The sequence below is a fragment of the Oryza brachyantha genome, chromosome 12 (assembly GCF_000231095.2).
Source record: "Oryza brachyantha chromosome 12, ObraRS2, whole genome shotgun sequence".
NCBI classification, from domain to species: Eukaryota; Viridiplantae; Streptophyta; class Magnoliopsida; order Poales; family Poaceae; genus Oryza; species Oryza brachyantha.
Genome location: NC_023174.2, coordinates 14,052,392 through 14,074,271, shown reverse-complemented (window position 1 = coordinate 14,074,271; position 21,880 = coordinate 14,052,392). Strand labels below are relative to the sequence as shown.

The following is a 21,880-nucleotide window of genomic DNA, read 5'->3' as shown; positions in this document are numbered from 1 at the left end:
TAGAAGAAAAGGAAGCAACGGTAAGAAAAGAAATATCAAACACTTTGTCACTGCGAAGGGATTGGTTGTATCCTTCGATTTTTCATGATTATTTTTGCAAAATAATTATATTTTAGACGGATATAATTATTAACAGCGCAAAAAAAAGATTTGACTTAAATATGTATTTGGACAGGATAAATAATGAGTGATCGACATGAATGGGTGGCTTATCTTGTGTAGCTTTTCGATGTGCGTGGGCCGGATGATCTGAGCTCTGACGGCTTTCTGACGAGCACGCACGCGTAGCAGTATAAAGCTTGGAATCAGATTCCGATAGTACAGAGTGCACAACGTTTTAACGAGGGGTGTCCCATGCACTATTAATAACCCACCTTATATTTTGCAAGACGAATCTATTGAGCCTAATTAGTCCATAATTAGCGAATAGGATGCTACAGTAAACATTTGCTAATCATAGATTACTTAGGTTTAAAAAATTTATCTAATGAAATAGTCTTTATTTATACGATTAGTTTTGTTATCGGTCTATATTTAATACTCTTAATTAACATCAAAACATCCGATATGACGAGAGACTCCGAAAAAGTCCCTGCATGCAAACAACCACTGATTTTACTAGAAATTGTTTTGTCTCTCTGCCATAAAAATAGCAGGTCCCTTCCCATTTTCTCAATAGTTTGTGTGTTAATTTTTGCCCGTATTTGTCCTTTTTAATAACGTACTACGCTAGTATAACACATTATGCTGGCTCAATCTCAAAATAGATACAACCTTTTTGAGTTTTTTGATAAATTTTTTAACTCTTCGTCTTTTTTTTAAAAAAATTATTGATTAATTTTTTTATTATAAAACATAAATATTATTTTACATGCAACTAATTTTATAACTTTTTAATATTTTTAAATAAGACAGATGATCAAACTCTTGACACAGTATATCCTAGTAATAGTATTAGGAATACTGTGAAATATAGTCATACCTATGCCACGTTTGTATTCATTACAATATATCTTATTCAATTTCAGGTTTTTTTTATAGTGGGAATACCAGCTTGTACAGTTGAAAACCTATACCAAAATTACAATATATCTTATTCAATTTCAGTTTTTTTATTATAGTGGGAATACCAGCTTGTACAGTTGAAAACCTATACCAAACTATAGCGAGTTAGCAACATTATATACTCATCTCAATCATATCTCGTTTAGCTTTTTACATATTCTTTATCTCAACCAATCGTACCATTCAATCATAACTTTATTTTTCCCTAATCACACACAAAAACTTTATTTTCACTCACTACATAAAGATTAAGAGAAAAAGAATATCCTTCATTTATCAAATTATAATACAATTATCGCCTACCTTATTATTTTATTAATTTTTAATGTATTCATATATTCTTAAATTCATAAATTCCACCGCAATGATTTTTTATACAGTGGACTAGCTAGAATGCTTAGAATGGATAAAAAATATATATTTTTTTTAAATGGAGGTATCCGAGTATAATATTTCTTCTTTCGAGTCTATACGGGCGTCTATTTTATTTTTCGGTTGAGGCCTGTTTAGTTAAAAACATCCCATCGAATTTTTGCACATCTAAATAAATTATTAAATATACATGAATATTAAAACTAATTACACAGTTATGAATGAAATCATGAGATGGATGTTTTGAGCCTAATTAGTACATAATTAGCCATACGTGCTACAGTAACCAATATTTATTAATGACGGATTAATTAGACTTAAAAATTCATCCTGTAGTTTTCAAGCAGTATGTGAAATTTGTTTTGTTATTAGATTATGTTTAATACTTCAAATATATAATCTGTATGCAACCTGTATGCGTCGTTGTGACATTCATCCAAACTTTTTTAGCAACTAAACGCAGCCTGAGATGGTATCGATGTGACATTCACCCAAAACTTTTTAGCAACTAAACGCAGCCTGAGACTGAGACGTTGTTTAGGACGAGGAACTTAATTTTAGTCCTTTTATTTTTAGTCCTTCGTCGCATCCGTTTTAGTCCTTTTTCCATCGGAATGTTTGACGCTTATTACAATTACAAATAGTAAACATACACTATTAACAAAACCTATCCATAATTTTAGACTAATTCACGAGACAAATCCATTGAGTCTAATTAATTTATAATTAGCTTATATGATCTACCGTAATCATACTCTAATTATAGATTAATTAGGTTTAAAAATAATTATGAATTAATTAAGCTTAAAAAATTCGTCTCGCAGATCAGGGTACTCATTTATAAAATTAGTTTTTTAAGTCTATAATTAATACTTTAAATTATGTTAATACTTTAAATTAGTGTCGCTGTTTAGCCCCGGAGTCTTCCAGAGCATAATATAAAAGCAACTGCAGCGCATGCAGGCACCTGATATTAATTTAGCGATAATTATAATCAACAAGGACACAAGACAAACAGGACAAAACACGGCACAGATTACGAGGACGCATGCACTGACACGAACGGACGCATGCATGCGAGAGCCCAAAAAGCGTCACGTGGACACACACTGTATGTCACACTGACACTCTTGCAACGACGAAATGTAATCAAACTAGACGACGGCCTAATCCATGGCTAATCCAGCAAGCTAATTAATGGCGACGCGAGCGAGATCTAGGGGCTGTAGTAGATGATCTTGAGCTCGTCGACGGCGTGGCAGTTGCCGCCGGGGACGGCGTCGGCGAAGCACTGGCCGCCGCCGCGGCAGCCGGCGGCGGGGCAGTGGCCCTGCAGCGGCGCGCCGTGCGGCGTCACGGTGACCTTCACCGGCGCGCCGGCCTGCTTGTTGTCCACCTGGTACCACGCGCCGCCGTCGGGCCCGACGTGGAACTCCACCAGCGCCGCCCCCGGCGCCGACACGCGCCCCGTCCAGAGGCACGTCGGGAACTCTGCGTGCGTGCCGTGGCGGAGCACGAAGCCGGCGCCGAACAGCGGCCCGCTGTTCGCCAGCGGCTGCTCCGACAGCGCCAGGTCGCGCCCGCTCAGGTTCTGCACCGTCACCTTCCTCGGCTTCGCGCACCCCGTGTACGCCGCCGACGCCGACATCGCCGCCGCCGCCACAGCCACCGCCAGCAGCGCCAGCCTCGCCCTGGAGATCATCGCCATGGATTGGACCTTGGATTTCTAGTCTTAGTTTGCTTTGGGGTTTTGCTGGTTTGGAATGGAGGATGGAGAGGTGGTGTGTGGTGGTATTTATAGCGGAGCTGACCGTGTTAGGGCTTAACTAGGGTTTAGGTGAACCAGTGCTGCAATTAACCGGATAGGATTAGTTAATTAATTAATATTATGTGAGGAGCATACTGGATCTTGCAGGATAGATCGATCGTGCTCAGGTGGGGCCGTCTGGTCAGTGTGAGTGTGATGCTTCAGAGGTTGAGAGATGGATGAGATCGAAAGAGCATAATGTCAGAAGTGGATCGATGCAGATGTGAGGTCATGTCTTGCCTCTTTCCAAAATATGAATATTAGATTTTTCTACTAATATATTACATTATTATATTTCTCGGTGTAAAAATATTATAAGATACCAGAATTTTATATGAAATGTCTGTATCTCAGTGTATTTTTTAAGGAAATAAATAAGTCCTAAATATTATGATGCGCGCTAAAACAAAAGATAAATACTAAGTAACTAATAAGATATTTTAAATATTAGAAGTAATTATACATATTAACATAAATTTTAAAACGCTACTCGGAATGGGAGCAGCTAGCTGCATGAAATGTAATGAAGCTTCGAGATGTCATGAGTCAGCAACAGTTTTACAAGGGTGTATCCCGTGTAAATTTGCACCTTTCTTTTTTTACCACTGGGTTGGTGGCGGTAAAAACAGAGTGGTACAGTACATTAATCTGTCCCTACACTACACTTTATTTGGGGTACTTTACTTCACAGTGTCCACAGTGGCTTTTAGCTGAGGCAACTTGCAATGTTTTTCGGATAGCCGTTGGATCATCTCTGCTCCATAAGTTTAGCTCTTCATAAAATTATCTTTTCATACTTCTCAACAAATTATCCATTTAAACTCTCTGTACGTGCTAGTGGAACAAATACATCAGCCACTCCTCTCCTCTTTTCACCGTTGGCCTAATACCGAGAGACGTTGATCTAATCAGCAGAAAAGTTCTACACCCGAAAAACTAACCCATAAGATAAAAAGACTCCACTTTTACGTTGATACAGCTCTCCTAGGCTAACTTCCACTGTGGACTATTCCCAACATTGACAGCATTCTTACCCACTGCAACATCACCAAATCCTGCAACAAAAGTATTGAGAGGAGCAGGCTGAGAGCCTGAGCCTAAGTACTAGTCCGAGAAAAAAAAAGTGGCTTTAACTATTTTTAGATAACTAAAGTTCTATTGAGCTTTGCTAAATATTAAGGTAAATTTTGCTACAGGGCATAAAAAAAGCGTAATTAGCCGATGGATACCGTAAGATCACGAATTTGCTACGAGACACCACAAAAGTACAGTAATTAGCTACCGGGCACTTCGGTTACTTTTTTATTATTTTTGGAGTCAAAAATTCTAAAAATGACAAGATTACTCCCGGTGGTCAACCTGTTATGCGTCCTCGTCGCTGCTGGGTCGCCGCCATCTCCGCCTGCTCACTTGCCTGGAAGGCTAGGGTTCGGGTGTGGTGCGGCACCGAGATCAACTGGGTCTGGTTCGACTGGACCCAGTCGACATAACGGGTTGGCCACCGAGGACAATTTCATCATTTTTAGAATATTTGACTCCAAATATAATACACGATAAGGCCAGCCAGGTTCTCTTAGTCGATAAAAATAATAGATTATAACCTTTTATAGCTATTTATTAGTGTAAATAATAAAATTAACTATTATTAAATTAAAAAAACTACTTTAAAAAGCTGAATGATAAACTTTTGTATTGTAACTTTCTAAAAAAAAGTATACGTTTCGGAAGCAACAAAGCGTGCACGAAAATTTTAAAAAATAATCAGGCCAAACAAACCCAACAAAAATGTGTACCCTTCGTTATTTTGATTCATTGGAGCGGAGGAGGCACGAGAAGGATGGCACTAGCTATGACGTAGATGTGTATTATTGTCATAACTTTTTTTCAACTTTAATCATGTTAAACAAGGAAATGATGATGTTCTATGACTCGGAGGAGCAAGAGCTTCTCGACAGCTTATCTAACTTTGATCATCTATAGATTATCATCTAAAACAGTTTCATCGTACGTATCTCTTTATACTCTAGCAAATCATCCATATACGACATCTTTCGTATCTCTTTGGAGAATGGTAAGAGAAAATCTAAATATCAAGTTTCTCTCTTCTAATATAGATGACATCTTAAAAATAGATGATAGAATGGATGTTCTACTGAAACTCAATTTTTAGCTTTCATCCTCTTTTGTTTAGTATGGATAATGAGATAGATGTACTGCTTAGATGCTCTAAGGACATGTGCAATAGCAGACTATAGCCGACTACAAATATATTTTAAGGAGATAAGAGATGCGAGAGAACAACAGTGAGCTATAGATTTGTAGTCAGTTGCAGCACAGACTCAAGACGCAATGTGTGTACGACAGGTGGGATATGATAATATATGTTTTTGTAGATAGCTATTGTATAAATTGACTATAGATGAATTGGAGCCAGTAATTAGTTATACTATTGAACTTGCTCTAAGAGCAGGTACAATAGCAGGCTATAAGCCAGCTATAAGTATATTTTAAAGAGATAAGAGAGGAGAGAGAAAAGGGGTGGGCTACTAATTTGTAGCTAGCTGCACACGCGCACCAAGACAAAATATGTGTATGATATGTGGGACCATATATTGATGTTTTGGGGTAACTATTGTATGAATTGACTATAAGATTGACTATAGATAAATTGGAGCTAGTAGTTGGCTATACTATTGAACTTGCTCTAAGAGCAAGTACAATAGCAGGCTATAAGCCAGCTATAAGTATATTTTAAAGATAAGAGAGGAGAGAGAAACGAGGTGAGCTACTAATTTGTAGCCAGCTGCACACACGCTTCAAGATAAAATATGTGTATGACATGTGGGACCATATATTGATGTTTTGGGGTAACTATTGTATGAATTGACTATTAGATTGACTATAAATGAATTGGAGCTAGTAGTTGGCTATACTATTGAACTTGCTCTAAGAGCAGGTACAATAGTAGGCTATAAGCCAGCTATAAGCATATTTTAAAGAGATAAGAGAGGTGTGAGAAGAGAGGTGAGCTACTAATTTGTAGCCAGCTGCACACGCGTTCCAAGACAAAATATGTGTGTGACATGTGGGACCATATATTGATGTTTTGGGGGTAACTATTGTATGAATTGACTGTTAGATTGACTATAGATGAATTGGAGCTAGTAGTTGGCTATACTATTGAACTTGCTCTAAGAGCAGATACAATAGCAGGCTATAAACCAGCTATAAGCATATTTTAAAGAGATAAGAGAGAAGAGAGAAGAGAGGTGAGCTACTTTTTTTAGCCAGCTGCACACGCGCTTGACATATGGGACCATATATTGATGTTTTGGGGTAACTATTGTATGAATTGACTATTAGATTGATTATAGATGAATTGTAGCTAGTAGTGGCTATAGTATTGAACTAGCAAACATGCATGGAGATCTGAGCACCGGCTGCCAAATCAGAGCAGCACGGGGTGGCATAGGAAACTGTGGATAACCCATCACTGGATGGGTCCAGCTCCAGCTTTAGTCTAATCTTAATCTAATCTTGCCACCATTTCGTGCTTGGGAATGTTCCTCTGCATGCACCTTAATTTACACATCTACTACGTGTGTATCTACGAGATGTTTGGGACATGCTACTACTATAAACTACGCGTATAAATATTTATATATATTGCTTGTATCTTGGTTGGTGGCACTCTACTTGTCCTAGCTCATGTCTGCACTGAGATAATCCTACTTTGGCGTGCTTTCGGCTTAGCTAATCTAGGGTAATTATATTTACTGAGAAAAAAAATCGTACCTTGTGAAGGCTTAGGTAGTAGCCTCCAAGCACGGTTTCATCTCGGGGAGGAGCTAATAACAAACCTAAATGATAATCTATCATATTATCCATTCTGAAAATGGATTACACAAAAAAAAGGTTTGTACAAGTCATCTACCCCATCATCCAAAAATAAAACATTATTCGTATTATAAAAAAAAACTCTAAATATAGATGTTCTCTCAACTCCACCATATTTCAATATCCAATTACAAGAAGAAATAACAATATCAATATAAGAGTAGGTGGTTGTAAAATATTAATATAATATATTTGAATAATGTAATGTGGATGTTCTGTTGGAGTGATGCATAATATAAACAGAGAATATATTTTGAATGGTTATCAAATGACAACACGGATGATACGGATGATGAAATTTGGATATCAATGCCCATTAGAGACATCAGGTATATACTCTAATTAACATTATCTGAAAATGGTTTACATCTCTGCTCTCCGATGTTGAACACATTATTATCAAGGTTTTGATAATAAGAAATAGAGACATGAGGTTATGTGACAAACTCCCCAATTTCCTCTAGAAATAATGGGGTGATTGTTTGATTGCATGTTCACACACGAACAATAATTTATAAAAAATATTTTTATATATGTATTCATAGTGATCTAACAGTTAATGCTGAACAATAAATTTCGATGAAAAAACCTAAAAATCAATACCAAATTTAAGGTTGAAAATTCAAATTTTAACTTATAAGCTTAAGTAGAAGCGGAGTGAATAAAGATGAAATGAATGTTGTAGTCTTTTAACCGGGTTATTTCTCGACTTTTGCATGCGCACTTCCCAAATTGCTAAACGATGTATTATTTGTAAAAAGATTTCTATATATCATCTCACCTTGATGAAGTTTTTATATTAGGCTCTGCTTGTTTTTACTTAGGATTATTATAATTTAGATTGTTAAGATAGATTAGTTGGATTATTATAATCTGGAGTAGGTAATGTATGGTAAGATATGTAATTAATTTAAAGTAACTAGGTATAGTGGGTTTTTAAGATAATGCAGGGTAAGATGTGTAATTATTTAAAGTAACTATGTGTTGTGAGTCTTTAGCCACTTAATAATCCGGAACGAGCGTACTTGGAGGAGCTTGTCATATTATAGTAATTTATACTGTTGATTATAATAAGATGTCATAGTAATCTAATTGTTTGATTCAGATTATTTCTGTAATCTAGATTATAATAATCATAAGCTAAAACAAGTGTGGTCTAGTTAATTTCATCATTTATGTTATTAAATCGATGTCATCAAATCAAGAAAAAAACTTTCATCTTTTATCCGGAAAAGAACACCTCCGAAGTTTTTAAAATCATATCTTAGTACGCCATCCAGTAATTACTACGCCATTCAATGTGAAATAAAGATCACCAGCTACCGATTAAGAGTATATATGACACAATTGTGCGTATTGTATGTTGTTATTCCCATTGTAGCATCCAAAGTTAAGAGTGAATACAACTAGAACACATAAAGATAGGTTGAATTATATTAGACAACTTTTACTTTTGAAAAATTTATATTGAGTTCATCCAAAAAAATGTTAGGCATAAAAATTACACACTTCTCCAACAAAAATCTAAAACTGAATAAGTTGTATTAGTAACACGTATTTTCATCCAAATTTAGAATATAAGAGAGTTAATTTTAGGCATGTATAAATATTAGAAATGTATTTGGTAATCAGTGGAGATATATTTCTTAGTCCAGTTTCTAAAATTCAGTTTAGGGATCAATTTTAAACATCGCTTATAGACGCTCTATTGTTAAAAACTGTATCATTACAGCAACACCAAATCGACCAACGATACAATGCCACCAAATTAATATGTGTTTAACCATAGTATATATTTTGGCCACTTTGCCATCAAGATTTGAGATATACGGCACCTTTTGTTCTATCTTAATTCATACATGAATGCACTACTTGGTCATTGAATCGACTCATATTGTATCAAAACATCATTTCTACAAAAAGGCAATTTATCCCTGGGTCTGGGTCTGTTCTGTCTCTAGGCCAAGCCAACTGTACTTTGGGCTTTTGATCATCAATATCTTGTCACATTATCAGGACTCATTTGGATGGGCCTTAATACTGGCCCATCAATGTGTGTCATAATTTCGGCCCATGCACATGAATAGGATTGGATAAGGCTATACAGATGAGGCCCTATTTGGCCCAACAAGTTTTGGGGGCCCTCATATGGCCCGGCCGGAGCTTCTCTTTGCCACTTTATCAACAAAATTAACCAGTGAAGTTTTCACCTCTTCTACAGCTTCTTCTGTTGCTATTGTTCATTGTCTTATAGAAGCAGCTGACAGAGTTTTGATGCAATACAGTTCTATCAGGTGTTTTTTTTCCTCTTAATGAAAATGCTTGCATTCAAGATTCTTATGCTACCAAAAATACTCCCTCCGTTTTTAAATATATAACGTGATTGATTTATTGAACATAATTTTTTACCATTCGTCTTATTCAGAAATTTTGTGCAAATATGTAAATATAAATCGTGTTATTGAGACTTCTAGTGTAAGCAAGCAAAAATATGTTATGTTTAAAGTACCATTAATGATCAAATATGATGTCCAAAAGTAAATATTGTCACATATTTAAAATTGGAAGTAGTAATAAACAAACTTTGGAGTTATTCATAAAATAAATAAATAATACAAATGAACAAACATCATGTACAAAAGAAAAAAATTCATATATTTAAAATTGGTGGTAGTAATAAAGAAACTTTGGTGCTATTCAAGAGGGGGAAAAAGATAAATTAAACCGTTTTTATTCTTGCTGCAAAAAAAAAAGAGCAGAGAATAAGGCAGAGGAATTGGTCATTATCTTTCACCTTTTTTATTTTGCAGAGTTCTTTGTAGTACAGATTCCTCGGCTTTAACCACTGGAATAATGATTAGTGCAGTGATCATGCATGCTATTTTACCCCAAACCTATAAAGTTGCTGCCATCCAAGAGAGATTTTTGAAAGAAAAAAAATCAAAGGCAGAGCCTACCAAGAATATCCGATGGTTTATTAGCATCTAGAAAAAAATGTTAGTAAACTTTATTAAAAATTGTCATGTGAAAGAAATTGTTTTGGAGGAAATATAAACTAATTAACTCACAGAAACGAAAGCCCAGCTGTGGTTTATAGAATGTTCATGATTCCTGAAACAAATTCGAATTTCAAGCACACTCAATTTGACGGGTATGCTCAACTTGATGAGTTGCTTTTACTTTACCTGCTTTGCCCGATTTCCTAGACAATATCGTGCTAATTATTCAGCTAATGATGATGACATATCGAGCTAATCCTCCATATTTCAACTTTTTCTTTAGTTAGCAAAAGCACTTTTCTCTGCAAGGAAGCAAGGTATATATGCATGTAAAAAAGTGAATAAAGTCATGTTCATGTTAATCGGCAAAAAGAATACATGCATATTGATCGATTATATTCGCACATATTTATGAACTTGTTGCTTTCGATTTGGGAGTGGAGCATGAACTTTAATTTGGAGTAATTTGAGGCTCGTCCTTGAACTTGATTTGTGTTTGTGATCCTTTAACTCTTCACAGTTTCGAACATAATTTGTATTCGTGTACTCCCCCGATCCGTAATACTGCCTCAAGTTTGGCAGTTCTTTATCGTTTTGGACAATATTAAAATCTAACTTTTAAAATTTAACTATTAATTACTTTAAAAATATTTAGTTTAAGGGCAACGCTTCGGTGCATATTACTTGTAGTACAATACCGCCAGTAGAACTAATCTCATCCATTGATTTAAAAGGTTATTTTTTACTTTGATTAATATTTAATTTGTATTTATTGTTTTTTATCACATTATGCACGGATCAAAAAAAGTCCAGCAAGACCTACTTATTATCATAGTAAAAAAGACGATATTTGCCCTCTCAGAATTCAACTACACCTAAAATTATTGGTAGTATAATTTAATCACAACCGTCCAACAAAATTAGATCAACGGTCTGGATTAAATTATACTACAAGTAATATGCACCGGAGTCGGCCACTTAGTTTAAATATACTTAAACAACATGTATACATAAGACTTAAAAATATTTTAATACAAAAAATTTTATTTATTTATTGTATATATTACTAAGTTAAAAAATATGTTTTGAAGACCATGTCGTTGTCTAAAATTATCCAATTGAAAGAAAAGGAAGTATTTATTGTTTAGGACAAGACTAAAGTCAAAACTTTAAAACTTTGGCTCCAAATAATTATTTATATATTTACTTTAGAAGTATGAAGACTATATGTTTGATTAATCTTGAAAGATACTTTAATAAAATCATATATTTATTAATATTTTTAGAGCTAATTGCAGTTTGGGCCACCTCCTGTTATCCATGTTTCGTTTTGGATCACCCAAAATATTTCTTTTCACTTTGGATCGAGTAAAATTGGCATTGTCGTGGTTTGAACCCCCTAAATAACTCTTCTCATCATATCTAATGGCCCTTTCGACAAATATATGGGCTACATGGATAAGAGTTCGCTGCTATACCAAAGCTGATGTGTTTGAGGTCATTTATGCCTAATGAAAAAAATATTCACAATGGTCCAAATCCAACAATGGGCCTGTTTGGGGAGCTTCTCCCAGCTGTAGTTTATCCCAGAAGCTGCCCCAAACGGTCCACAGCTTCTGAAAATCTATAGTTACAGATTCTGGAAAATGAACTAAGAATCCAGAATCTGGAGAAGCTGGGTTTAGGAGCTTTTCTAGATTTTCAGAAGCTGGCTATCAAGTAGCTACTTCTTAGAATCTAAAGCTCCCTAAACAGGCCCAATGACAGTTGCATGGTCCAAAGCGAAAAGATAGATTTAAGATGGATCAAAGTAAAATCTGGATAATAACATATAGCCCAAAGTGTAATTTACATGTATTTTTTTATATATTATAATAGGATATAATGGTCAAAGTTGTATTTTGAAGACTATGTACTTATCTAAAATAATTATTATGAAACACGGAGGGGGTACTAATTGATTACCGTTTGTTTCTCTCGAATGGAAACGGGTACTAGCCCCCTATGTTTTGTGAAGAAAACACTTGTAAATTTGTAATATTACTCGGAGGTAGCATGGTGGTGTAACTAACCCAGAAATTTCACATAAGTTGTAGCACATTAGTTTATTGCAGGCAATAATTTGTGGTAATATACGAATATACGATAACAATCACTCAAAGACAACCATGTTAATCGAAACTGAACGAGGAATTGCATGCTGATCGTCTGATCGACTGATTATTCTTCTCGCCGGCTAATGGCGTAGCACATCAACAATACTGGACGAACACGATCATTACACAGCTACAAATTGATAACATTCATGCTTAGAAACTAAGATTAATCAAGAGGCAATTGAGATTATGTTTTAACGATATTGAGATTTCTAGCTGTCGGCGGCGGCGACGACGGTGCGGATGAGCATGTCGGCGGCGGCCATGGTGGCCTGGCAGAAGACGACCTTCAGCTCGCCGGGGGCGCGGCAGCTCTGCGGCACGGGCTCGACGTCGGTCGGCGTCGTCCTGGTGAGCTGGCACCGGTTCTTGAAGTACTCCGGCGGGCCGCGGCAGGCGGCGCCGTCGGAGACGCGCTGGCCGGGCGGGCAGTCGCAGTTGAGGTCGACGGTGCAGCCGAGGACGGGGCACTGGCCGCCGCCGACTGCCTGCGGGCTGACGACCATCGGCACGTTGAAGCCGTCGACGAGGCTGACGCTGTAGGCGGCGAGGTCGCCGCCGCCGTGGACGCTCAGCTGCGCCACGGTGGCCGGCGGGGACTCGCCGGTCTCGCAGCTCGACGCCGTGGCGGGGTCGCACCCGGTGCGCGCGGCGACGCGGCCGGCCCACGGCGCGGCCGGGAAGGAGACGGACATGAGCCCGTTGGGGTCGAGCCGCGCGCGGTTGTCGGAGATGGAGGCGGAGCCGGCGTTGGGGGTGACGAGCGGCCACACCGGGTGCGGGCACAGGTTGTGGATGGTCAGCGTGGCGGCCGTCACGGCCGCCGGCGCGGCGGCGGCGGCGAGGACGACGGCGACGAAGGCGAGGGCGGTGGCCATTGCTTGGTTTTGTGTAGTGAAGCAGTGACTGCAGTGTGAGCTGAGCGATGAGCCTTGTGGCTGCTTTTATAGGCGAGTTTGGGGGCTCAAAAAAATTAGTTAGGTTAATCCTAGGATTGAATCGTCTTTGAGAAGATTGGAACTTTAACCCTTAATTTATGGCCTATTCGTTTTGGATAAATTTCGTGGAAGTTTTGAAGGAAACTAACAGTTTCATGTGGAAATCATATAAAATTCCCGCGTTTTGAAGGATCCCTTGAAAATTTTCTTCTCAGATATACAAATTAGAGGCAGTTTTATTTATGAACCATGTTAAAAGTTAAAATTAAATTACATTGAAAATTGCAAAATCATAATGACATGGTTGCAAATACCCCTAAAATTAAGCTTATATACTATATAGTATGGTGCATCGGCAACTAAGAGTACTCCAATAGCTCATCTAAATTTGGTCATGTATGTCTATCATTTATATCTTTATTTAAATGACATCTAAAACAATTTTACATTTATATCTTTATTTAAATGATATCTAAAACAATTTTATCATTCATATCTCTTTACACTCTAACAGATTATTCATATATGACTGTTGGAGCTCATTTTTTTTCCCTCGTACTCTATTTTCATAATAAAGGATGGAATAGACGAACTGACGAAGACGCTCTATCCTACTCATTTCAAAAAAAACGTCCACATCCCACGTCCTAAATAGCAAGCACCGGGAGGCATAATAACCAACCGAAAGAGAGAGGAAAGAATACTTGGGTCCGCAAGTTCTTTTTAGCTAGTTTGTTACTGTAACATTTACCGCAAATACAGATGGCATCGTATACTTGCCATCTGTTGATGTTTAACCCAGTTCAGCAGCTACCGAAGAAAAATAATTCCCACTTTCAGGCATCTTGCAAATTTCTCCTGCCGGTATTTGTTGCCATAGGAAACCCAGCCACCAGAATTTGATCTCAGTGGAATCATCCGGTCTGCACTTGCACGTGGCAGCCAATAATACGACGCATGCAGCATATCCATTTATGCAACTCCAACAGATCAGCCAACGCGTCTGTGAGCTCACCGTGAGCACTCGGGGCAATAAACAGCAAGTGAACAAATGAATCAAATCCACCATTGCAAAATCAAACTTTACACTAGGTAGTAATAACTGTACACTCATACCAAATCAAACTTTACCATCCATGGAAGCAAAATGGACACCATATCATTTTAATGCATTTCACCATATTCTCATAATATGCCAAACAAATGATATGACACATGGGGAGGGAGACAGCGCTCCATAGAATGATACAATTTCTTTTAAACAAATTTAACCTCGGCCAACTGCTTCCCCCCAAAAAAAACACTCCAAGACCTATAATTGTTTTTGTTTTTCAGTAGCCCAGCTTCTTCAAGGAAACCGAAACGGATGGAGCAGGATAGATAACCCAAGAAAAAAAAAACAAAAGTACAAATGCCTGCTGCTCCAATAAGGCAGTAGCACCAGGAAATAAACCAAAGCACGCGAGGACTTGTACAACGGCGTGCTGTACCGGACCAGACTGGACCGAAGTTCTGATAAAAAGTAAGCTCTTAAAGGACCAAGAATGAATGCAAGACAATGCATGTGAAGAAAATGCTAGGAAATCAAAATAAAAAAAAGGCTAACATCTAAGGGGCTGACGAAATGCTCAAGTCCGACAAATAAACTTTGTCGCCCTGAGCTATACAAAATAATCCTGTGAATCCGATCCCTCTTTTTTGCTTAACGGAAACATAAGCAATTGGACCATGTATTGAGTGACCATCTTACCAAAGTTCGATGCATGCAATGAATGCAGTGGAAAATGATAGCACCCAGACCCTAAGCATGCCAAGCTATGCCAAGGGACCGTCGGCATGCCAGGCGACCATAGAAGCTCATCTCACCTCCAATAAGAAATGAAGGTTCTAGATGCCTTAAGCAAAGTTAGCAGACAGCCAACTTAACCCTCTCTTCTGCAGAAGTGATAAGGACAGGCTGACACATGTATTGATGCATGAGTTAGTGAGGACCTCTGACTCTGCTGTAAGGATGGGTTGACTTCTCCAAAGAGCAAGGTCTAGACATGATGCAACCAAGACCCAGACATGACATGTGGAATGATGCATGTGCAGACTCGAGACCGATGTGACCTCAACCTGAAACCGCACGGCTGATTGCAATCCTTGCCCAATCAGCTGACTCTTTGACCAGTGGATCATCAGATGCTAAGCACTCCTCCAAAAACTTCTGGCTTGAGAGAGATTGATTGATCAAAGGACCAGCATGGACACCCAATGTGTCTGCAAGATCTCCCAATACACCTATCGCAGTCTTCATCACAGCATCATCCCTGAAAAAGTTGAAAGCATAAGAAATCAATTTAAATTTTGGCAGTAAACTAAAAAAATTCATTGTCAATATTGAGAAGTGCAATGAAGCAAAATTTAAGGTTTAAGAACTTACATGTCCTTTCCATTGTAAAGAGAATCAAGGAAATTAAGAATATTTGGAGCATATTGCATCAGCAATTGCGTCTTAGGGGAGCTCTTAAATCCTTGAAGAATACCAGAGTAGGCTTCCAGTATCCCGTTCCTTAATTGATTGGTGTAATCAAGCATTTCATCATCAGCTGCAGTAGTATGCGCTGACAAATCTGCTGCACTTTGTAGCATGGGCATGGCATATATCAAATACTTCTCAAAGTTCTCCCCAATTGCCAGTGCAATGTCACCAAAGCATGAGAATATAGGTGGCTTTACAGATCTATGCAACTGATTACTCGACAAATCCTTCAGGAGTTGGGTCATGATGCCATCACAATAAGGCAAAATTTTGTCCTCCAGTGCCCTACACAAGTCACCCACAACACCCACGGTAATGGCACATACCTGATACTCCTCAAAGTTCTGTAGTCCCATTTCCAAATACTGATAAAATTGAGGCATGTACTTCGAAAAATTTGGACCTGCTGCATATGCCAATGCACCAATAGCAAGCATAGCCTCCTCATGCACAGTGGCGTTTCGACAGGCAAAAACTCTCAAAAACAGTTCCATCATTTGATCGGCATATTGCAAGAAGGAATATTTTGTTGCTTCCATCCCTCCCAACTTCTGGATAATGACCTGCAAACAACCACAGAGAAGGCCCTGCAATTCACTCTGCTTCTCCCTTTCATCAGTTGATAACTTTCCAGCCTCAAGTGTCTGATGGAGCTCCATCATGATCACAGGTACCAACTGCATAACAATAGTGCCTGATTCTTCAACGGAGCACCTGACAACTTCATTTAGAGTCTCATAAGCCGCAGTACGCAACCTGGATTCCCCAGCATCTTCCCTACGAGTAACGAAGATAAGGCTCTGAACAATATCTTGAAAGAAAGGTGCTAAAGGCGAAGCAGATCCTGCATCCACGTAGCCTTGAGCAAGGAAATATAGTGCTCCACATGCCTTTTCCGCCACATTTGGGACATCCTTCATGCTTTGAAGAAGCACAGTGAGTATTTGCTGACAGTTCTCAGCCGTGATGATAGGAGCTGTTTCAAGTGCAGAACCATGAAGAAACTCAAATATTCTTCCAAGGGTCCAAGCAGTTGTGTCTTTCACATGGTTACTTGGGTCCTTCACCAGTGCAGACAACATAAAATTCAATGCAACATTAACAAGGGAGGCAAGTTTATCAGCTGATGGGCCCTCCAAAATGGAACCAAAAGCATATGTTGCAGCCTCCCGATGTCTCCAGTCAGGCTTCGTTATGTTCTCCTCAACAAAAGGCATCACAAGAGGAACAATATCATCCCCAACAGTTCTTGCCACAAGGCCCAAACAAGTACCCCCAGCCATTGCAAGATTCCAAGCACCTTCATCCAAGTCTTGGTCTTCCTCCTGCTTGAGGAGGGTTTCTAGCAGCATTGGCACTAAGGCAGGAAGAGCCTGCTTGATAAAATAGTAGCAAGGAACATCAGAGTCAGCGGTAAACTCACTACTGTACTCATCCAAAATGTCAATTTCCTCATCACATATCGAGCTCCAGAATTCAACGGCCTGGAGTGCAACTGACTCCTCATCTCCCCTCACAGCCTTTGCAGTAATACTAAATATGTCCTGCATGTACGTTGTCAGTTTGTCGTAATAAGTGGATGAGATAGCCACTAAACACTCAAAGGCAGCCTGCCTTATCTTCACCTCAGGAGACTGTGTTGCTTCACAAACAACTCTCATGATATAATCACGTTCCATGTCGTTGGAGAAGTTAACCTGAGCAAAACCCAATGCATTATACAGTGCCCGTGTTGCTGCAAGTCTAACGTCAGAGTTCCCTTCAGAAGCATTCATACCCTGAACAACAGCAGTAAGAATTTTATTCACTTGGTCTTGGTCAACAGCTTCTGGAGAGACTTCTTCACATAAGTAGCCAAGTGTATCAAGTGTTGCCTGCTTGGCATTTGGCTGGACCTGATGTATGTTTGAGAGCAACGATGCGATAAGCTCAGGCCATTGCTTTTGAGGAATCTCAATACCAGCAACCTTTGCAATAACTTGAGAAGAGGTAGATCTGGCGCTTGCAACAGGGGATGAGAGAGTTTGCAACAGCAAACCTTTAATCTGTGCCTTGACACCAGCATCCAGTGCCAGCCATCTCTGGAAAAGCTCATTCTTCCTGTGCTGCTCCTTTGCATCTAGTGCATTCTTGAGAATCAAGCCAGCCAACCTGCGGCTCTCCTCAGGTTTCTCCTCATTGGCTAACTCATTTGAGAGAGAGAACAGGAAACCTGGTAGGTTTTGCTCCTGGAATTGCTTAAGGCTTTCTTCAGCAAGCTTCCTAGTTGTGCCATCAGGAGATTGAGCACTCAACAGAACTTGAGTAATATCCAGTGACATATTGAATCTAAGAAAAAATAGCTGGGCATCAGATACACAATCATGGCATGAAAGCATTACGCACATCTAACATATGTAGCTTCACAATAATGCAAATTAAACAACACAAGAGTACATAAGGAAAAGACACTAAGCTCCTTTAAAATGTAGAGTAAACAAGGCAAGCAGATAACTTAATTGATATGCACAAGAAAACATTTTCATTTGGTACAGCAGGTAGCACAAAAAAAAACAATCGCAAGTTGTTAGTTCATTTATCAGATAAAACAATAAACATGAATGCAATAAACCATAACTAGACAGAACAATAGGCATACACCAATAGTTCACTCTTCCAAGAAATGAAAATTACATCAATTACCAAACGTTATGCTATAGGAAAAAGGACGATACTATACGACTTCAAAGACTTGTATTGGCACAACTCCCACAGTGCTTTACAAGACCGCATATGAAGTATCGCATATAGCATCATAAAAACACAAGTTAGTCTAAGATGCATCAATATGAGCTCATCCCTGTACACAAGATTCCATTTTACATGCCGGTATGCAGTGTTAGCTTACTACACCACAATATAGCACAGAACAATGAAATCAACAGAGCAAAGGTATGCAGTCTGACACACTACTTATGGGCACAAAAAATGTGATATTCATGTTAAAAACTATAGTGCCAGAGATCAACTCAAACCTACCAAAATAGAACCAGCTACATAAAAACAGGACTAGCATGACTAGGTTGGACCAAGCTACGAAATAGCTTTAGCTCATACTCAAAAAGGCAATATCATGAATGAATGACTCCTAGTAGGGGCTAGAGGTACGCACGGTTCAAAGTACGGCTAAACAAAAGCAGGAACTTAGGCACCAGCAGTTCATATCCAGAAGAAAAATTCCATCAATTTCATCCCTACGACCGAACCATCCGAAACACGAATTCATCGGAGGCGTCCGAATCTGCGACACCATCCACCCACACACGAATCTAGCCCCCCTCCCTACGCGGAGGAATCGCCACCCACACGAGCAACCCACCCCCGAGCCCCACCCAGATCTAAGCACCCCACTCCCCCGAAACCGATCGCACAGTCCACACGCACGCACGCACGCGCACGCAGACATCCGCCGAACGAACCGGGAGGCCGTAACCACGATCGGCGCCGAGATCCCGATCGGATCGAGGCGGGGCCCCAGATCCAGCCACGGAGAGGGAGAGGGAGAGAGAGAGGAAGCAGCAGCAGCCGCCTAGGGTTTTGACCTCACTTACGTCCGCGGGGAGAACAGCGACTCCGCCGGCGCCGGGGGTGGGGGGGGTTCCGCGGGGCGCAGGCGCTTCCCGGCGTGGGGCGCGCGGCGACGGGCCGGCCGCGCGGGGCCGATCGGCGGGAGGGGAGGGGAGGGGAGGGGAGGCGGCGGCGGCAGCAGCGGAGAGGAGAGGGGGAGAGGGGTGAGAGGAAATCAAATAATGAGGGGGAAATTAGAAAAGAAAAGGGTGGAAAAGGAGGGTGGCATCTCTTGGTGTGGTGCGGTGGGGACACGTCGGGGTGGGGGGGGGGGGTTTCGGCCGTCGGATGGGGATCGGACGGCGGGGGAGGAGGGGAGGAGGGGGTTTTCGATTGGGTGGGCGGTTGTTTTTTCTTCTCCCGTTGGTTTTTGTTTGGATTTGGACGCCACCGAGTGAGTTTTTGCTTTTTGATCGGTCGATTTGAACTGCATTTTTTTCTACTTGAAGAGGAAAGATCATCTGATATTTTAATAATAAATAATAAATTAAATATTACAAAGTTAAAAAGTCTATTTGATGATAAATTTCTACGTGATTTTTTTTACAAACTTATCACTTAACTATAGTTTGGGAAACTCACGTGAAAAAAATAAAAAAAATCGAGAATAAGCTATGTAAAAGAACACAACTTTACAGTTGGTTATTGTTTTTCTGTAGCTATTAGAGACAACACTTCTATTATTTACACTATATAATTTTGTTTTAAGGTTTAAATATATCACATGCAAGGAGGATTATAGATTTTTGTTTTATTGTTTCTATAAAAATCAGTTCTGTTCTAATATATGGTCTTTCCATGCCTTTAGTGATTTTGTTTTATATATTTTTGGGTTGCCATGTAAACAAAACCTTGCTTTAGTAAAAAGTACAAACAAAAATTGTTTATATCTCAAGTGCCTTAAAGAAAAATAACACAAAATGTATAAATGACGTAGCATATTCGGTGGTAAAGCTAAGGGAGGCAAACAGGAGTCGACCACCCATAATTTGGTATATGTGATACTAATCATCGTAGTTTAGTGATGTTAAATGATATTAACATTACAGACCTTATAACAGATACTAGTATTTAGGATTTGTAGCTTCGAAAAATTAATAATGGTTGTGTTAGAGCTCTTTTAGCCGTGTTACACAATGCAATATAAAAAAAGTCTATTTTACCCTAACTAATTAATCGGACCATTAACCCCTTTAAGTATATTTTTGGCTAATTTTACTACCTAAACTATTGAAAATAGTTCACTATGTTACTTAAATAACATTTCTCTTTTTCTCTTTATGTCAATACAAGTTGTATTTTAAGCTGGTTCTTTAAGCCACAGATGACATCATCATCAAAGTGTCAAAATAATTTCATTTTTTTGGTGATTATTTGTTTGAACTTTAAAATGCTGGTTTTTAAAGCAACCCAAGGTGCTTCCAACCTAACAATTCAAAAAATGGCGAGACATAAGTTGAAATTCATCTGTTATGCTAATAAAATTTGAGTGTAAATTATGACTAATATAGAGAAAAGAAATAGATGTAGCGTTTAAGAGTAAAGTAAACCTTTTTTAATTTAGGGAGCTAAGTGCTCCAGCGAAATAAGTTCGGGGAATTAAGATGGATTTTTTAAGTGCCAATATGTGGCTTATGGAACCATCAAAATCACCTCATATTATTCATAATAAATAGGTATGTATATAAATTCTATAGGTATCATCTTCTCACTTTTGCTTATGCTTATAAGTCAATATTTTAAGTTTTAACCTTTGGATTTAATTTTGGGTTATTTAATCATAGTCTATTTTTCAGCATTTATTTTAGATCGCTAATAACACATGTATAAAAATTTTATTTATAAATTATTTTTATTTGGAAATACGTTGTTTGGCTTTTTTTTAACTTGGAAATAGATACAATGTCCGTACTTTTTATTTTTTTTCTACTATATAATAAATTAGGGATATAATTTATATCTCTTTTTATGGTACTCTTGTAAGATAGTGTATCTACTGATTAGACTCCGGAATCCGATACATTAAATGGATATAAAGATGGTGTCAATCCTAAAGGAAGACTCACATGATATCATTGATAATTTGAAACACCAAAGAGACAAAAAAAAACATATCAACTTAGCTACTGAAATTATACTAGATACTACCTGTTCATTTACGTTCGGAAGCACGAGAGGTTCATGTAACCATATATAGGTGGTGTTTAGATTGAGAAAATTTTTAGAAGAAGTGTCACATTAAATGTTTGACCGGATGTCGGAAGGGGTTTTTGGATACGAATGAAAAAACGAATTTCACGGCTAGCCTAGAAATCGCGAGACGAATCTTTTGAGCCTAATTAATCCGTCATTAGCACATGTTGGTTACTGTAGCACTTATGGCTAATCATGGACTAATTAGGCTTAAAAGATTCGTCTCAAGATTTCTCCCATAACTGTGTAATTAGTTTTTTGGTTCATCTATATTTAATACTTTATTTAGGTGTATAAAAATTCGATGTGATGTTTTTGGAAAA

The 21,880-nt window shown here is 38.6% G+C and overlaps 3 protein-coding genes across 3 annotated transcripts; all 3 read right to left on the bottom strand.

Moving 5' to 3' along the window:
* Positions 1-2,371: 2,371 nt before the first annotated feature.
* On the bottom strand, positions 2,372-3,189 carry LOC102710838. Its single transcript, XM_040529616.1, has one exon. It carries the CDS (start codon positions 3,143-3,145, stop codon positions 2,654-2,656), a length of 492 nt encoding a protein of 163 aa, XP_040385550.1. The 5' UTR covers positions 3,146-3,189; the 3' UTR covers positions 2,372-2,653.
* Positions 3,190-12,238: 9,049 nt separating this feature from the next.
* LOC121056021 (osmotin-like protein) lies at positions 12,239-13,195 on the bottom strand. Its single transcript, XM_040529689.1, has one exon. It carries the CDS (start codon positions 13,172-13,174, stop codon positions 12,509-12,511), a length of 666 nt encoding a protein of 221 aa, XP_040385623.1. The 5' UTR covers positions 13,175-13,195; the 3' UTR covers positions 12,239-12,508.
* A 1,178-nt stretch (positions 13,196-14,373) lies between these two features.
* LOC102701403 (importin subunit beta-1) lies at positions 14,374-19,411 on the bottom strand. Its single transcript, XM_040529284.1, has 3 exons — positions 19,349-19,411; positions 15,660-18,086; positions 14,374-15,546 (listed from the first exon to the last, which is right to left on the bottom strand). Exons 2-3 carry the CDS (start codon positions 18,077-18,079, stop codon positions 15,348-15,350), a joined length of 2,619 nt encoding a protein of 872 aa, XP_040385218.1. The 5' UTR covers positions 18,080-18,086; positions 19,349-19,411; the 3' UTR covers positions 14,374-15,347.
* Positions 19,412-21,880: the final 2,469 nt, after the last annotated feature.

Excerpts from the sequence above, each read along its gene's own strand:
- LOC102701403 (XM_040529284.1), bottom strand. The coding sequence starts at position 18,079 with ATGTCACTGGATATTACTCAAGTTCTGTTGAGTGCTCAATCTCCTGAT. Across the intron at positions 15,547-15,659 it reads CTTTACAATGGAAAGGACAT|GGATGATGCTGTGATGAAGA; the intron begins GTAAGTTCTTAA and ends CAACTTTTTCAG.
- LOC121056021 (XM_040529689.1), bottom strand. The coding sequence starts at position 13,174 with ATGGCCACCGCCCTCGCCTTCGTCGCCGTCGTCCTCGCCGCCGCCGCC.
- LOC102710838 (XM_040529616.1), bottom strand. The coding sequence starts at position 3,145 with ATGGCGATGATCTCCAGGGCGAGGCTGGCGCTGCTGGCGGTGGCTGTG.